The sequence below is a fragment of the Heterocephalus glaber genome, unplaced genomic scaffold (assembly GCF_053883595.1).
Source record: "Heterocephalus glaber isolate CG9 unplaced genomic scaffold, H.glaber_assembly_v1.0 deba00001689, whole genome shotgun sequence".
NCBI classification, from domain to species: domain Eukaryota; kingdom Metazoa; phylum Chordata; class Mammalia; order Rodentia; family Bathyergidae; genus Heterocephalus; species Heterocephalus glaber.
Window position 1 is genome coordinate 5,081,002 of NW_028258414.1, and position 15,263 is coordinate 5,096,264.

The 15,263-nt window shown below is 35.9% G+C and overlaps 1 protein-coding gene across 4 annotated transcripts in view; it reads right to left on the reverse strand.

Moving 5' to 3' along the window:
- Window positions 1-15,263, reverse strand: part of Vps13c (vacuolar protein sorting 13 homolog C) — a 153,378-nt gene that overhangs the window by 78,216 nt on the left and 59,899 nt on the right. For all 4 annotated transcript variants that reach the window (XM_004855710.4, XM_004855709.4, XM_004855712.4 and 1 more), the window contains 11 exons: window positions 12,800-12,953; window positions 11,088-11,167; window positions 9,640-9,699; window positions 8,248-8,407; window positions 5,895-6,011; window positions 4,682-4,785; window positions 4,325-4,492; window positions 3,546-3,850; window positions 1,632-1,779; window positions 821-929; window positions 140-273 (listed from right to left, as the gene is read on the reverse strand). In XM_004855710.4, the coding sequence (XP_004855767.2) occupies window positions 140-273; window positions 821-929; window positions 1,632-1,779; window positions 3,546-3,850; window positions 4,325-4,492; window positions 4,682-4,785; window positions 5,895-6,011; window positions 8,248-8,407; window positions 9,640-9,699; window positions 11,088-11,167; window positions 12,800-12,953 (1,539 nt within the window). The remainder of the gene's footprint in view (window positions 1-139; window positions 274-820; window positions 930-1,631; window positions 1,780-3,545; window positions 3,851-4,324; window positions 4,493-4,681; window positions 4,786-5,894; window positions 6,012-8,247; window positions 8,408-9,639; window positions 9,700-11,087; window positions 11,168-12,799; window positions 12,954-15,263) is intronic.

Below are 15,263 nucleotides of genomic sequence, written 5' to 3' on the forward strand. Positions count from 1 at the left end.
TAAACTCTCAAATTTTAAACACCATTATATGTAAACAGCCTCTGTAAGACTTTTTTATCCATATTAATTACCTATGAGCTTATTTTAATAAAGATAATTCTAAATATATTTTCCTCACAAAAACATGAAAATTACCTACCTCTTTAATTTCAAAATTCAGCAGTACATTAATGATGTCTACAGATGTAATCTCTTCTCGTCCAGCTGTTGAAGTATCTTGTGAAGCTTGTAAATTCTGTGATACAGAGATTTCATGGGGCTCTTTGACTTCACCTACAAATGTTTAAAAGAAATTCATTCACTTCTATTCACACATTTCTTTCACAAATACTTACAAGGATGTAAATGAGTGCTCTGGACCTAGGAAGGTACTAAAAATCCACAAATTAGTATACCTCTGGCACTCAGAAAACTCCTAGTTTAGTACACAAACAAAAGACTTGGTGAAGTGGCACACACCTATAATCCTGCCACTCTGGGAGGCTGAGGCAGGAGAAAGACAAGTTCAAGTCCAGCCTGGGAAATTTAGTACTCAGAGAGACCATGTCTCAAAACAATAAAATAAAATATGAAAATGGGTGGGGATGTACAGCTCAGGGTAAAGGCCCTGAATTCAATCCTCAGTAAAAACAGACAGAGAGACAGAGAGACAGCCAGCAAGGCGAGGTAAAGCGCAGTGTTAGTGTGTGCCTTAATAAGCAAGACTCTGAGTTAACTTCCCAGAACCACCAAACAAACTAACTAACAGTGTCTTTTTGCTGTCTACCAAACTGTAAACTGAGGAAACACAAGTGTTAGCCACCTACTGTCAGCCTCTTACCTAACTCTGGTAGTCTTGGTTTCGCCTTATCTAAGTCTTCAGGAACTTCCCCAAGATTTTCTGCTAGTATTCTAAACAAAACATTCAGATCTTCTTGATTTAGACTGACCTGTGAAATATCATATTTTAAAAGGTCAATATATTTCAGTTTAAAAGGAAACAAATTCAACATAGAAAACTGTCGGAAACAAAACACAAAAGGCAAAATAACCCTACTTACTAAAAAGCTACATAATCACTATCCACACAAGTGTTTCATTACTTATTTCATGTTAATATTTTATTTTCAAAGATGATAAAGGAAAATAATATAAGTCAACATTCACTTCACCAACTTAATTTACATTATCTTTACTGAAAGGTAATTATAATTAAAGAACTGATAATTTTTTGAAAGTGACATAGTCTGCAAGTGCACCCATTTTATTTCTTTTAAACAGTAATTCCAGGGAAACAGAATGGCTGTCTTCAATTATGAACAGGCACCTCTCCCAATGCTCCAATCACCTTACCAGTGCTACTTAGGTAACCCTAAAAGTTAAATGCATTATAATACACAGCACACGAGGGACTATAACAGTTTGCAGATCTTAGTCTGTGCGTATGCAAAGAAAACTTAAAAAGTTAAATAATATTTATCTGAAGACAAAATTTTACCAAAATGGATAATAACGATTGAACTACATCTTACTGAAATTTTTTTTTACATCATTCACTAAAATAATCTATATTTCAGTTGGATTTATACTAAGAAGTCCTTAGAATCTAAAACTTCAATAACAAAGGTTTTGTTTTCCACTCACACACTTACATTCATTGTGTCAAGATGTCCTTTAATTTCCACAACAGGCACCTTATGGTACCAATTTGCAGCTAGATTCCGATTCACAAAAAACTCCAAGTTAATTGGGTGCAACAGCTGAATATCAGGATGGGAGGTGCCTGGCTGGATCACTGTCCTAATGGAAACAGAAACAACAGCAATGGACATGTATAGAGTGAAACACAACATATTTTTAAAACAGCAAAGTCAAGCAGTCCCTTGTCCCTCTAAAATACTGATGTGAAGCAATGCTCCTTGAATCTTTCCCAAACTGAATTATATTTAATCTGTAACCCACTAGCAGGGACAGATTAAAATGTCACAAACAGTAAACTATTAAGAAAACTTTTTTCTTTAAACAGCAGATGAAAAATTGAACACATTTTAAAAAGAAATTCACTCTCTTGAAGATGTGCAAGAAATCAAATGTTACTCAAGGACGAGTAGTTAAAATCACCAAATACAGTTATTCAAGGATATAACTATAATAGACCATAAGCACTGCAACGTTTCCACAAGATGGAGCGGAAAAATTACTGTTGCTTAGAGACACCACAGTTATCCTAAGTGGTAGTATAAGCCATGAGGTGAGGGCTTGGACTGATGCTGACGTGAGCAATCCTACTGCATAGCCAATCATACAAAATTAGAGCATGTAAAATTACATAATTATTGATCATAAATTACTGTTACTGGTTTATGTATTTGTTATACCTTCATTGCTTTAGAATGCACTCCTTCTACTTACAAAAAAATTTTAACTAAAAGTTTGTCAAGTTATACCAACAACAGTCTCATTATCTCTTGCTGACTGCGAGCCTGATTACAAGAAGAGACCACATTAAATGACTGACCTAAGCCAGCTAGGTTTATGCAAGGATGTACTGTGATGTTCCACGGTGATGAAACTGCCAACAATGCATTTCTCAGAAGGCATCCCTACTGTTAAGTGATGTATGACTGTGTGTTTATTGGTACAGAGACCAAAGAAAACAATGGGAATGGGAACATCAGCAAATAACATGTCTTAGAGAGCTATTCTCCAGGATTATTTCCTGGGCTTGTCTCATAAAGCATTAATTTTCTAACATGGGTAATTAAATCTCCTTTGATAGAACAGAACATGGGTTTCAAATCTTTTTGTGTCTTCATGTGTCACACAGTGTGAGCACTGAGGCTAAGATATAACCTACATGGCATTCAGATGAAAAATGCTTACAATCATTCAAAACCCATGAGGAATCACTCAAACAAAACTGAGAGTTATTTCATGAAACAGCCAGGCTGTCCCTCTCAAAACCACCGTCATCATAAGAGACAGAGAAAGCCAGAAGAACGATTCTAGAATAAGTGTCTATCAGGACAGAAGTCCCCCTCAGTAACAGAGGATACAGTTAAATGTCTTGTTTGATCCAGGATGGGGAGGGGAAATTACTACAGGCAACATCATTCCAACAACTTGTACAGCCTTAATGCTGCCTGCACATTAGGTAATATTATACTGATATTAAATTTCCAAAATTTGGCAAATATATTGTAGTTAACATAAGAGAATGAGTTTCCCTGTTTTTAGGACACATCTGCTAAAATACTTAGGAGCAAAGGGTCAAGATGTCTACTCTCAAGTGGTTCAGTAAAAAATGTTTTAAATAATAATGATGTAAATAAATTACAGCCAATGTGTAACAGATTGATGAATCTGGATGAAACATGTATGTATATGCTCATTATTTTGCTGCCATTTTTCCATAGGTTTGAAATTTTTCAAAATAAAAAGCTGATGGAAAAAACAAATGGTTCTGTGAAATAGAAACATGCTGAGTATAAACTGGGAATGGTCATAAAATGTCGTAGAAAAAAATTAATGTAATACTGATATTTGTAACCACTGAAAGAACACACCTAGAAAGCTTCAGTTTTGTGAGCTGCACATCCATTCTATCAATCACAGGAGGATTTACAGAGTCTTCACCAGACACAAGACTGAAATGATTTTGAACTCTGATTAAACCAAGGTCCACCACGACAGCATTGGTGGAAACAGAAGACTGTGGGATGACAATAACAGGGGCTTTCAAATCAATGTTGACAGAAAAGCGAAAACTCCTCTGGGCAAGATCTTTCACACTTGTGGCAGCCTTTTCTGCAGCCTGGGCAGTGGCAGTGCTTAGAGCCTCTTTGGCTGTCTGGAAATTGTTCAGGAAATTCTGTGGACACAAGGTGAAAAAGGAGAAATTTAATCAGAAAGCAGGCACATCAATAGTTAACACCATCTTCTGTCTATAAAGATGTTGACGTTTTTTACAATAGATAATTTTCAGTTAAGCCCTATTTTTGTAGTGTTAGATAGGAATCACTGTTAATTCATCCATAGTTATAAGCTGCCTGGCTAAGGCCAAACTTATAGGGCTAAGGAAAAGAAGGGAAGAAAAGTCATTTTCAATGTTTTTTGTTTTCAAGAACATGGCTTCAGTATTTACTCTAACAAAAATAACTTCAGACCTACAAATAATTATTAAATTAGATTTTAACTGTTAAAGAAATTTACTTCTAACTTCTACATAAATACCATGTGTAATCAAAATAATATCCACCTACTACGTAAATTTATAACATCTGCAATCATAATTACCAGACTTGTTACCTAAGTTGAAAAATTAATATATAGAAAGTAACTTTACCAGAAGTGACATAAGGAATTTATGAAGATAGACAATCTGAATACAGCCAACATTCAATGATACCACACCATCCACTTTGGACATGTCAGCATACGAATCCCCTTCAGTAGCATCTGGGTACAAATCCAAGTTAAAACGAAAAACTTCATTTCCCATTATTGACACAGCCTGGAAAATAGACATGAACATATTATTTCCACCAACATAATGGCAAAATAAAATCCCACTTAGAAAAGGGTTTCTATTTATAGTTTTTATAAAAACATTTTAATGAACTATCATTTAATTTTCAAATATAGTACTTAAAAACAGAATCTCATATGCAATCACAAAAAAATATTATTTAGTACAACTTACTTTTTTATGAACTGTCTTAGGATCAACATCTGTGACAATGATATTTTCCAATCTGGCAAAAAGTGACTGCTTCCTTGACTGAAGAGAAAGGGAAGAATCGAGGCCTAAAAATAAAATATATTAATATAATTTCTCTAGATCTACAATGAATAACATTTCCATTGTATGATGTTATTTTTTTTAATTTAGCAACACCTGAACTCCCAACTGATAAACTACAATATTAGATATTTTATAATTTTATAAACACCCAATTTATAAGTTCATAAACATTAATTACCTGAATTTTCAACCCTCTCACAAAAGTACAAACAGATCCTCTCAGGATTTAGTAGAGCAGACCCTTTAGACTTTCTACCAGTTATTTACATGGAGACTACAAAAGTGTCACAAATCCAATTCAGTCTAGTAGATGTACTATCAGATTAAAAAGGACCAAAAAAATTCCTACCTTTCTGGTTTTTAAGTTTTTAAAGAATTTCATAAGACATACTAAACATATCTTTATCCTCAACAGATTACAACAAATTGATAAAGATTAAGCCCAGAGAAAAAGCAAGATGCATTTTAGCAGCTTTTTCCTAAAAGAACCTAATGGGCTCACAGGTTTTCTTCTTCATTAAAGAGTTGCTTTGCAGAAAGTATAAATGAAGAAAGCAATGATAATGTATCATTAAATAACTATATACAAATAGATAAACATAACAAAAACAAAGGCTAGTAATGGACAAGCACATTCACAGACCTTCACATGAACTCTTGACTGACACCTCCCGGCCTGTGAGTGTTTCTACACTGACGTTTCCTCTACCCCAGATAACCCTGAGCACGGTCCTCGGCACCAGCCTGTGTAGTGGTCAGATTCTCCAAGGGGTATAACCCAAGAAGAAACCATCCAACTCAACTGCACCCCACCAGCTTTCACTACTCAGAGCCCTCTTTTTTGTATGTTCTTTAATACTGCATGAATGAAATAAAGGAGAAAAAGAAAAAGCTTATCTTTTAACAAATTTTAATACTGTATTTTTTGCCTCATTTTTTATTGTTTTGTTTGATTGCAGTGGGGATTGAACCCAGTGCCTCCCAATGAGCTATATCCCCAGTCTTTTTAACTTTTTGGTTTTTTCAGATGAGGTCTTGGCTAAGTCACTAAGTTGGCCAGGCTGGGCTTGAACTCTCGATCCTTCTGGCTCAGTCTCCCCAAGTGCTTTACCTTGTATTTTGATTTCAGCAATATTGTTCTTCTCATTGCAAACAGTGACACAGAAAGCATTCAACTTGGCAAATAGCCTGAAGCCAATAATGTCACTATCTTTAGACGATACAATCACTAAAAAGAGAATAAAGAATTCTTTCACAATGTGATTCAAGTAACAAATTCTATTCAGGATTTTCTCTATATTAACTGAACCACAATTCTGTTAAAATGCACATATACACACACAAATTAAACTTAATAATTTCAAATATTTCTTTTGCCCTATAGATCAAAGGTAGTTTGCCTTTTTAGTACAGAGATGTTACTTTTGCAATTAAAAACAAAAGTCCCAACTTACAAACAAGTTCTGTTCTGAGAAAATTTTAAGTCTGATTCATTCATAAGCTGACAAAATGAGTCTCATATGCAACACCTGTGAAAGTTCACAACTTGAATGTCCGTAAGTCAAGGACTTACTATAAAGTAAATAAGGACAATGAAACTGAACAGTTAAACAATGTGCCTACAGCCACATAGTTTACGTAGGAAAGTCAGATCTTGAACTGATACTTTCTGATCCAAACTGGGCTCCTGGCTCACAACATGCTATCCTGAACCCCAGCTCTGTCCCAGGGTCTGGATGTCCTCACGTGCAAAGGGAGGGGAGAGTAAGGCTCTCGGGAGCCACTGATAGAGGAGGAGAGCTCACTACAAATAAAGATGCTTGTCCCTTATTTGCTACCCCAAGGTAACTCCACACCACAGAAATGAGAACAAAAAACTTTTTTTTTTAAACAATAGTATTTTTTATGTTTTCCTTGTGTACCAGGTGCTGGCATGTGATTTAATATGAATAAAAGGGCAGAGGGGGGAAATGGCATTTAAATTACTGAATTAGCTGATGTTTTATCTTTCTTCCCCCCCCATTAAGTTTATTGGTACATTTTTGGCATAAAATACATTTACATACATCATTTGGATCTTGTACCATTACATGAATATCCTGGTTCTTATTTTTTTTCCCTTTCCCCTGCCCTCCCTTCACCCCCTCCGCCTTTCCCTATTTGCAAAGATTTTGTTTCCATTTTTTTTCTTTTCTCATACTTTTTCTTTTCCCTTCTTTCCTTTCCCCTACCCTTCCCACTTCCCTTGCTCCTTTAGACCTTTACTTCCTAATACACAATATCAATTATACATTTTTAAAATTAAAATATCAAGATCTAGGAGACATTACCACAGATTTTACAGAATTTAAAAGGATATGGAGAGCATATTTCAAAAATCTGTTTTGAAATAAATTTGACAACTTCTAAGAAGTACCTTGGAAGACAAATTAATGAAACTAACTCTGGAGGAAATATAAAATTTGAATAGCACCTATTAAAGAAAGTATATTCCTAGCTTGAAAACCTGCCTATATGACAGCAACAGGCTCATATACATTTTAACTGATAAATTATATCAAACATTTAAAGCAGAGAAAAAAAGGAACACTTCTTCCCTCATTTTAGGAAATCAACATTGTGCTAATCCTAAAACTAGATAAAGATAATAGAAGAAAAAAGTATGATCACAGATAGAAATTTGTTTAACAAAACAAACTATGAGAAATCAGATCTGGCAGGATGTAGAAAGTGGTTTTGTTATAGGGATGGGAGTGTTGATTCAGCATTGGAAGATCCACCCCCAAAAGTCATCATTTTAACAGAGGAAAGGAAAAAGCCATGTGATCCTGTCACTAGTTGGAGAAAAAGTATTGGACTCAGTTCCACAGGTGTTCATGGTAAAAGCTATCAGGAGACTAGAAGTAGAACAGAACCTTCTCAACAGATTAAAGACATGTACTCCATACTTCCAGCGAGAATGCCTTATATAAATGGAGAAGATACAATGCTTTCTCCTTAAGGTGGGGAACAAGGGCAGATAGGCTTACTCTTCATCTGTCCATTAAACTTTGAAACCTAGGCCCCACCAAAATAGTCTGGCAATAAAATGACACAATTAGGATAGGATTGGCAAGGTAGAAGCAAAATCTTTATATGTAGATGAAATGAGATGATCATTTTACAGAGAAAATACTAAGAAATCTCTAGAAGCCCCTAGAACTTCTATTTGGATTTAGCAGGATTAGAAAACACAAGGTATATATAAAAATTCAGGTCTGTGTATACTTGCTATAAATGAAGAATTGGATATTGAAATTTAAAAGTTATATAGGAGTACAAAGGACCTACAAAAGTAGAAAAAAAAAGTGTTGGAAGACGTTTAGTACCTAATCTTAAGACTTGTTTAGCTAATGTTTTAGACTGTGCATTTAGCTCTAGAGTTCTAGACCCTTGTTAAGAAGAAACACACAAGTCTTTCCCACCTTTCTGCAGAGACGAATTTTTTTGCTTCTCGGCTGATATCTGCACCTCTGTGGGGACGCCTGTGTTCTGCCCGTTTGATGGAATGATGGCTGTCAGGTAGTTAATAGAAGAGAGAAGAGCTTGGGTTTGTAGCAACAAATTCAAAGATGAAAAGGCCACCTACAAACGTTTTAAAAGAAAATTAGTTTTCCTTGACAAATGACAAATGATTGTGTCCACAACGACCTGACAGGCGGCCAGGCTTGCATCACTACCTTTCATCACCTGGAAGGAAGAGAGAGAGGAAAGTTCAGGACCCCCGAGGGCGGGGATATAAGGACAGTCAGGTAGATTAGGGCACAGAGTTACAGAATCACTCCTTTTCTCAAGCAAACTGCTCAGAGCCTATATTCTGCCTCACATGGCCACCCCGATTCTCAACATATATCTTCTTGGATCTCCAACAGACCATTCGTCATGATTCTATAAAAAGTTTAAGCCAGAACAAGAAATTCCACAAACACTACACACTACTACATCTAGAAATGATTCCAAACGTGGCATCCGGGAAACTGACAGGGTAACTGGGTGACTTCTCAGTTACTAAAGCATCTTCTAAAACTACAAAAATGGTCCTGCCGTTTAAAAAGAAACATATAATAAAGTACATTTTTAAAAAATGACTCTAAAAAACTAAGCAACACAAATTGCCTCCAAGAAAGTGTGGATTCTAACAGCAAATTAAAATTGAAAACTTCTTACAGAAAAGAATCATTAATTTTCTCATTTCCGCATGGAAATAAATGGATATAAAAACACTATGCCTATAATTCTAGCACTCTGAGAGGCTGAGCCAAAAGGAATGCAAAGCCAGACACTGTCTCAAAATAAAAAATCTAATAGGCCAAACACACATACATACAACAAAAAGGAAAATTCACACTTATTACAGCAGATTCTCCCAACCCTCTTATTTTTTTACATGTAATCCATAAGCACCTGTTGCCTATTCTTTCTGTACACTACTACCTAAGAAGCAGTGGCTTCACAAGTACTTAACCTCCCTCTTTGTGTCCTAAAGACTTTCTCATTCCTGTATCACTAGACACTAAGCAGTTCGGTTGGCTTATAATCTTATTAGCTCTTTATAGATCGTTGTTCCCTTGTCCATAGCATTCTCTTCTTCAGAAATAATACTGCAACTTTTAAAACATTACAATACGATGCAGCAAGCCAAAGTAATAGCGTCACTGAATCATAAACCACATGCTAAGTTTTACAAGGTTAACTTATAACTTTTATTGGTTCTTGATTGTGTCATCAAGTTACCCAGGGAATATCCCTCAAAGAATACTAAAGATTTCCAGAATAATTATTTTCAATACGATATATTCTTTAATAGAATTCCTTACCTTAAATGTCTGTTCAGTTTTTTCAAAAGTAGTCTGAAAACTAGGTCCATTCTTATCAGCCTAAAAACATGAACAAAAAGTTCTAAAGAAGAGTTAAGACCAAAGTAAATAAAGCCCTTTATAACCTCAGATTAATTTATTTATATTTAGCTAAAAGTATATTTTGCATACATTATATTTTTACTTTTATAACCATCATTGTAAAGTAATATCCATATTATTGACTATAATAGAGCACATGTGTTCTCCTCTGCAAGCATGGGAGAACAATCATTCACATCTGGGGAACTGCAGCTACGTGTGAATATGATACACACTGAAGGGTAGGAAGGTGTAAAGGTCCTCTAGTCCATCCATCACCTAATGCTGAAGTCCCCCCATCACTTCTTTGCTAAGTCTATTTACATCTCCAGTAAGACATCTCATCAAATCATGAGAGATCGCCTTGATTTAATGAGGTCTTCATACTGCATCAAACAATCTATCTCCCATCCTAACTATCCACTAGTCCTACTTTTGTTCCCTGGGAACAAACACTGTAAATCCAAACACAAAAGACTCAGCTCCTGTGAGAGCTTTCTGCCATGGCTTGTTTCCCTGCCTCTGTGCTCCCACAATGCTCTGTGTTTTGCTTTATGAGATAAATCAATGATTATATTTTCAACCAATCAACATTACATTTGAATTATTTTTTATTTTGTTATTTCTCCCTTGTTTATAATTTTCTTGGAAAACAAGGAATATTTTTCATCTAGGTATCCGATCACCTGATAGTACATTTAGAAACATATAGACATTCAATAAATAGTGAGTGAATGACTAAAACAAATGAACTAATCTTGAAGGATGCTTATATCATCAATTACTTCAGCACTTCCATATGATGTATTTCTTAGTCCCTTTCCAATCCTGGCAGTTCTCTCCAGAAGCTGCTTTTCCTTTTTGATATAGGATAGTCAGCCAAACTGTCACCTATTACACAGACAAGTGTAGACATGTGATTATGCCCCCAGAGAGAAACAGCACCTACTTCATTCTAGGCTTCCCCATTTGGGGATAAGAGGTTTACTGGCTTTCTAAGAGCTCTATAAATTAAGTGAAAGAGAAACAAAGTGTACAAATGGAAAAAGAAACAGATGTCCCTATAATTGAAAACATGCCACCCAGAACCATTAGTAACATGCTGTGGTAGTCTTTCTAGGGGCACAGTCTAAATCAGTGGTGGCAAACCTAAGACACCTGTGTTGTTTTCCTTTTAAGATGCGACATTCGTGTACAAATTGGTTTTTTCTAAACCAAAACCTCAGTATTCAGGTTTAATTTCAGTGTTGGCACTTTGCAATAATTAAGTGTGTTTTGGGTTGCAGTTTGGGTACTCGTCTCTAAAAGAGACCATCGTCACTGGTCTAGACTCTGTAACAAACACACAATCTCACCATGGTCCTTACCTTAATATACTCTACTTTTAAAAGATCTAATCCAGGTTTGTCAGAAGAGCTAATCAAGTGAAGAGGCTTTTTTCTAGATCCTACAGAAAAAAGAAAAACATTTTCAAACAAGTTGCTCTGATAAAATTTTAGAACTTGCTAGATTTTCCTTTTTTAAAAATTGCTAATTAAGCTTTGAAGAATATCTATGAATATTTCATGGTTATTAAATACTAAAACCATCACTCATGGAGAATCAAATCAATCCAAGTTCTTACCATGGGCATCTAATTTGCTTTAAAATATGCATATTTATTTTCACTTGATTTCACACCTGTGTTCAAAAATAACCAAAATTTCTTCAGATATTTCTAAGGCCATGAGTCCATTGGCAAAGCAGTGGAAATGACTACAGGTGTCAGAATCAATTCCAGATCACCCCTATAGAGCCTTACAAAAGGCTATTTAACTACATATTTCTCAACAATGTAAGAAGCAGATTGGACCAGATCCTTCTGTGCTCTAAAATCCTATGAAAAAATGGTTTATATTAGGGAGAACTTTGTGTGGACTGAGAGATGCAAATTACACACAAAAGGTTTTTAAAAGAAGCAAACTGTGAAACTTTCTTTTTAGCTTAAACACAAGAGGTCTTTCAAATGTCCTCTCCACCCTTATGCAGAGGTGCCAAGGAACTGCCTCCACAGCTGTGCCGTGGGAGTGAGCTGCCCACTGTGCTGCCACTTGTCCTCAGGACTTGCAGTTCCCTAACTCCTGCTTCTTTTTTTTTTTTTTTTTTTTAATTCTTTCATTGGTACATTTTAGGTATACAATACGTTCACATTTATCATTGGGTGATTGGACCTGTACATGACGACGTATCTTGGTTCTTATTTTTTTCCCCATTACCTGTGCACCCTTCACCCCCTCCACCCTTCCCTCTTTACATAGATTTCGTCCTAACACCTGCTTCTGACATAGCTCATGATGTGTCCTTGACCTCTCGGAGTCTTAACCTTCCATCAAGACAAAACAGCCTAAAAAACTTACCATCTCTATTTTTTCCCTCAAGACAGTAACATAAACTCCTTCTTTCTGTACAATTAGTAACATAAAACATTTCTTTTCTAAACTGAAATTTATTTCAGTTTCAAATACTGTGAAATTATAAAACACAGGTCTTTATATTTGACTGAAGCACTAGAGAATTCTAACTATTGTACATGAATTCATTCCTTCAGGCCTCAAATATCTGAGCTCACAAGATATATACTGAAATGAATAAACTATTAGAGCTTCTTAGAAAGTTAAGTTTGTATTCTCCCATTTATATTTTTTAACTTCAATATCATAGGATCAGAGACAAATTCAGTCTTGCCATTCATGAGATACATAATATAAAGGAAGCTACTTAATCTCTATTTACTCCTTCCTTGTCTATCTCTGTCTTTGTCAAGAAGATCATATCAACCCCACAGCCAGACTTGTAAGATTTCATTCATGGTTCAGTTGCTAGTTGTTTGACCATAGGTAAATTTTATAAGCAATCTGTACCTTAGTTACATAAAAGTAGAAATGTTAACACTGTACTGTTGTAAGAATTAAATGAGTTATTTGTAAAGTGCTTTGAACAATATCTGCTATTATTTATAATAGATATTATCATAGAAATAAAAGTGTTTTAGATACTCAAAAGTGCTACTTTTATTATTTCTACTTTTAATGAGTATTACCTTGAATTTCATGGTAATCCAAGCTGATCTTCTTTAAATAAGACACCACAGTGAGGTCAAATGTTCTCACTGTAGCCTCTGTTCCTAACTGAGTAACATTAAATACTAGAATTGTATCTTCTTCTTTCTGTTGTTTAGTAAATTCCAAAATTACCTGAAAGAATTAGCACGGTCAAATGAAAAGCTGATAAGAAATCTAAGTCACATTTCAAATAAAAACAAAGTCTTTCTCCATACATATCACCATGAAGATACAGTCAAAACTTTACTCAGATCCCTGCACTACCACAAAATTGTTTAATATGATTACAAATTATCATCATCAAGAATGTAAATTCATAGGTAAAAGATTATGGTGAAATTTGACATCTATTATTGACTTTTTTAAATTTTGAAAAAGAGGAATTTATAAAGTCCACCTTAATATGATTTTCTCAAAATAAAAATCACATTTGGTGACAAAAGAAGCATTTCAACTCAAGTGAAAATTTATGACAAGTGCTCATTATCATACTATTTAAATTAATTCTGGAAACGACAGCCAATATATTCAGCCAATAAAAAAATAAAGCTTGGTGCTTAGATGCAAATTCTTTTTGTTTCTTTTTTTTTTTTTTTGGTACCAGGGATCAAACTCAGGACCTTGCACTTGCCAGGCAGGTGCAGCACCACTGAGCCAAATCCCCAGCAAAGATAAAAAGTCTTTAATACACTCAACAAAAGATGGAGGTCTTTGCCACCACCTTTTGAATCTGGGCAGACTGTGAGTGCTTCAATAAACAGAGCACAGAGGAAATGATTCTGTAATGAACTCTGCGAAACTCCCACCTGGGAATGCTCACTCTGGGAAAAGAAACTGGCATGACAGAAATTCAGCTGCCCTGAGTCCATCATGCTGGGGAGGATGTGCTCTGCCAACAGCCCCAGCTAAGCTCCGACAGCAGCCACCAGCCATAGTCCTGGGGGAACCACCAAGGCCCTGCAGCCCCAGGAAACACCTGACCAAGGACAAAGGACATTATACCCCAAGTTCCCCAGATGGGTCCTTATGGAACTCCTAACCCACACATCGTGAGCAAACAAAAATAGGTGTTATAAGCTGTTAAGTGTGAAGGTAACTTGACAGACAGTAATGATAATTAGTGGAATATAAGAACTGTAGGGCCGGGGATTTAGCTAAGTGGTTCCGGCGCCTGGCTCGCAAGCACAAGGTCCCGAGTTCGATCCCTGGTACCAAAAAAAAAAAAAAAAAAAAAAAAGAACTGTGGAAAAGGCAAACATTAATATTAGCAGGTGATATGACTATGTACTTAAGAAAAACCAGAACTGTCAACCAAAAATAGTAAGATAACAATAAGATACTACAGTAAGGTATTAAGCACAAACTTTATATACAAAACTAAGCTTCACATACATTACTTAAATGAAAGTAATGAAATCATAAAATAATACATAAAACATTGGTAAGTATTTTGTGAGAATTTTCTAAATATATACTAAAACTAGGACATAAAAGAGAAAATTGATAAATTTCACTACAGAAACATTTAAAATAGTTTTTAAAAAGTTACACTGAGAAAAGTATTTCAAACAGCATTACTCTTTTTTTCTTCAATAGCTCTGACTGTTTTCACTTTAGTTCATTCAACAGTCAATAAAATACTTATTCGGTATCATCTACTATGCATGCATCAGGCTGCCCCAGAAGTTAGAAACCAAGGTGAGCAGACCAGACATGCTCCTTGCCCTCATGTGGCCCACATTCCAGGGAGTGAGAGGAAAAATGAACACTGCTATCTTGGGGTGGATGGTCAAGTCTTTCCAGTAAGATGACACTTGAGCAAATACCTGAAGGACATCAAGAACCAGGCCATACAAGTAAAATGTGTCCCTGGCCAAGAAAATGGCAAGCAAAGAATGAGCTTTGGTGTACATAAGGAAGAACAAATGACAAGTGTAAACTTGGTGAGGCAAGAACTTTGCTCACCACTACTTTCCAACACCAATACCGATGCTTGGTGTAGGACGGCACCTCACTTATTGAAGGAATACAAGAAACATGGCTGGAGCAGAGGGAGTAAGGAAGAAAACACTGATGGTGATGCCAAACAGGCAGGCAGGGTGCCTGTGTAAGGCCTTGCAGACCACAGCAAGAAACAAGTCATCTCTCTGAGCCAGGGGAGGGCATGGAGCAGAGCAGTGCCATGATCTGACTTTCACTTTAAAAGGACGGCTTTGGCTGCCTCATGGTCAACAGAACACCTGAGAAAGCAGTTAGGAAGCTGCTGCCAAGATGCAGCCCAGAGATGAAGATGACTGGACAGATAGCAGCAGTGGAACAGAAGAGCAACCACCTGAGTGCACCAGAAAACAGAGTCAAGGGATCTGTGGGTATTGCGAATCGAAATATAAGAGCAAGACAGAAGAGAAGGAAGGCTAACAGCAGAAAACATCTCTCTTTAAA